We start from the raw sequence: 2,298 nt of genomic DNA, 5'->3' as shown, positions 1-2,298 counted from the left end.
GAGCTGAGGGAGGGATGAGGCAGGGGGAGCTGGAGCAGGGGTGAGGCGGGGCAGGGGGAGCTGAGGGAGGGGTGATGCGGGGGAGCTGAGGCAGGGGGAGCTGAGGGAGGGGTAGGCAAGCGCTGGTGTCACATCTCCTCCTTGACTCTCATGGATTATCTTTATGTGACCTAAGTCATAACCGTTAGCTGAAAGTCACTTTTCCCCAAGTCACACTCCAGAGAGTGTCGTTAACTGATTAGTACACTTAAGTGTCACTCACCCAGGAAGGAGAGCACAGCAGGACGTGGCCGTGGCCCGCAGCCCTCTCCTTGGTCTTAATCGTAAGATGCGCTGGAGTCTCCTTTGCTGGAGCTCTCCTTTGCAGTGCCTCAGGACTTTGGTTTCCCCGCAGAGGCTGAAGGCAGCGGTTCACTACACGGTCGGCTCTCTCTGCCAGGAGGTTGCGCTGGACAAACAGGTGCACTTCAGCAAACAGACCATTGCAGCCATCTCCGAGGTGACTTTTCGACAATGCGGTACGAGGCCACTGGCTTTTTCTGTGGGATTTGCCTGGGACCAGTGTGGTGGAAGCTGAAGTGTCTCACACACACACACACACACACACACACACACACACACACACACACACACACACACGACTCCTGCCACCCCTAGCCTGTGGCCACACACTCCCTGGTCGCCTCATGCTGTACTCTTTGGATGCTGTGTGGGAAGGGCCATCAGGTTGTCCTGTCGGGACACCACCAGACATCAGCACCTTGTTTAAATTGCCCAGGTGGCTGGGACACTGGACACTGTCCCCATGCTTTCTTTCCCTAGGGTGTGTGACAGCTGAACCCATGGGTAGGCTCTTGCTTCCCTTGAGAGGAAGGCGGTGCCCTCACAAGCTATAACTTGGAGCAGAATTTAAGGACAGTCCCTAGGGACCAAAAGGGTCCTCACAGTCAGGTTAAGACTTGAAAGAAGAGGTGCTAGGAGGGACAAGGAGGGGCCCTTGATTTTAAAAAGCCGGTGCTGTGCTGGCTAGAAGCCAAGGCTGTACTCCTGAAGGTGGAGATAAGCCAGCTGAAATCTATTTTCTCTCTCTCTCTCTTTCTTTCAGAAAGCTTTGCCAAAGACCTTGAAATGTTTGCCAGGTGGGTAGAGAAGCTGGCTGGGTAGTCTGAGGTCCACTGACATCATTGTCGGCATCTGTTGGTTATTTCGTGGTTCTTGTTTTCTGGGGGTTGTGGCTGATCATGATGCTGCAGGGAAAAAAACATCTGCCCTGAACTCGTCAGTCCTGACCGTCTTGGTATTTCGGAGCTTCTTGCCGGTCTCCAGGTCACCCAGCTCCTGCTGACAAAGGTCTGAGTTGCATCCCAGGACTCTGCACGTGTGTGGCTGCCTGTGGGACGGTTTGGTTGTTCGGGGAGCTTGGGGTCCGTCCCTTGCTGGAAGTGGCCGAATTGCACCGCAGCCCTGATTGCTTGCAGGTGTCCAGAGAATGACAGGCAGGGGCTTTCGTCTGGGTTTGCCATGAGGAAGACAGGAGATAATCTTCCTGGGAAGTGGGGAGGCACGCTTCCATCCGGAGCTCTTACCAGTGATTTATGCCCTCTCTTCAATTAGCACCTCAGGTAATTGGAAACCGTTGCTTTTCTGAAGCCGTAGGCCCCTGCAGCTGCTCGGCCCGCCTCACTGCGCCTCACATTCGGATTCAGGGATAGATATTTTCAGTGCATTCCAGTAGTTGTCGGGGGCCCTAAACCTTCCCCTTCCCCATCTATATTAATATCAGTCCCTAAAAACTGCTCAGCATCATCAGCGTAGCCAAGAGGGCTAAGGCACTGTTATGGGATGCTGGTAGCTCCCTCAGCTTGTTCGTGCCCACCCCTCAGTCCCGTGAAGCATCGGTTGCCTTCACTTCCCCTTTCTGTGTTAGCTGTGGGGACATGCTTGTAATCTTGGTGCTTGTAAAGTTGAGGCAGGAGGATTACAAGTTCAAGATTGGTCTGGGCTACATAGTGAGGTTTTGCCCAAAAATAAATAGATAAATAATCCAGAAACTGGGGGTGAAAAGGTGGCTCGGTGGTTAGAGTGCTCGTCCTTGCAGAGGACCAGTTTCCAGACTCACTTGACAGCTCACAGCTGCCCATGACTTAAGCTCCCAAGGACCCACCCTCTTCTGACTTCCTCAGGCACCAGACACACAACACACACACACTAAAATACATTTTTTTTTTCCTTTTTTTCGAGACAGGGTTTCTCTGTGTAGCCCTGGCTGTCATGGAACTCACTCTGTAGACCAGGCTG

At 53.1% G+C, this 2,298-nt stretch overlaps 1 protein-coding gene across 2 annotated transcripts in view; it reads left to right on the top strand.

Annotated features, from left to right (window-relative positions):
* Positions 1-2,298, top strand: part of Cenps (centromere protein S) — a 12,424-nt gene that overhangs the window by 4,671 nt on the left and 5,455 nt on the right. Inside the window, exons 2-4 of one of the 2 annotated variants that reach the window (XM_031379494.1) lie at positions 395-518; positions 1,106-1,139; positions 1,254-1,350. In XM_031379494.1, the coding sequence (XP_031235354.1) occupies positions 395-518; positions 1,106-1,139; positions 1,254-1,350 (255 nt within the window). The remainder of the gene's footprint in view (positions 1-394; positions 519-1,105; positions 1,140-1,253; positions 1,351-2,298) is intronic. The other variant, XM_031379493.1, reaches the window with a different exon arrangement.

The sequence above is a fragment of the Mastomys coucha genome, unplaced genomic scaffold (genome assembly GCF_008632895.1).
Source record: "Mastomys coucha isolate ucsf_1 unplaced genomic scaffold, UCSF_Mcou_1 pScaffold18, whole genome shotgun sequence".
Lineage (NCBI taxonomy): Eukaryota > Metazoa > Chordata > Mammalia > Rodentia > Muridae > Mastomys > Mastomys coucha.
This window is presented reverse-complemented; position numbering and strand designations above follow the sequence as displayed.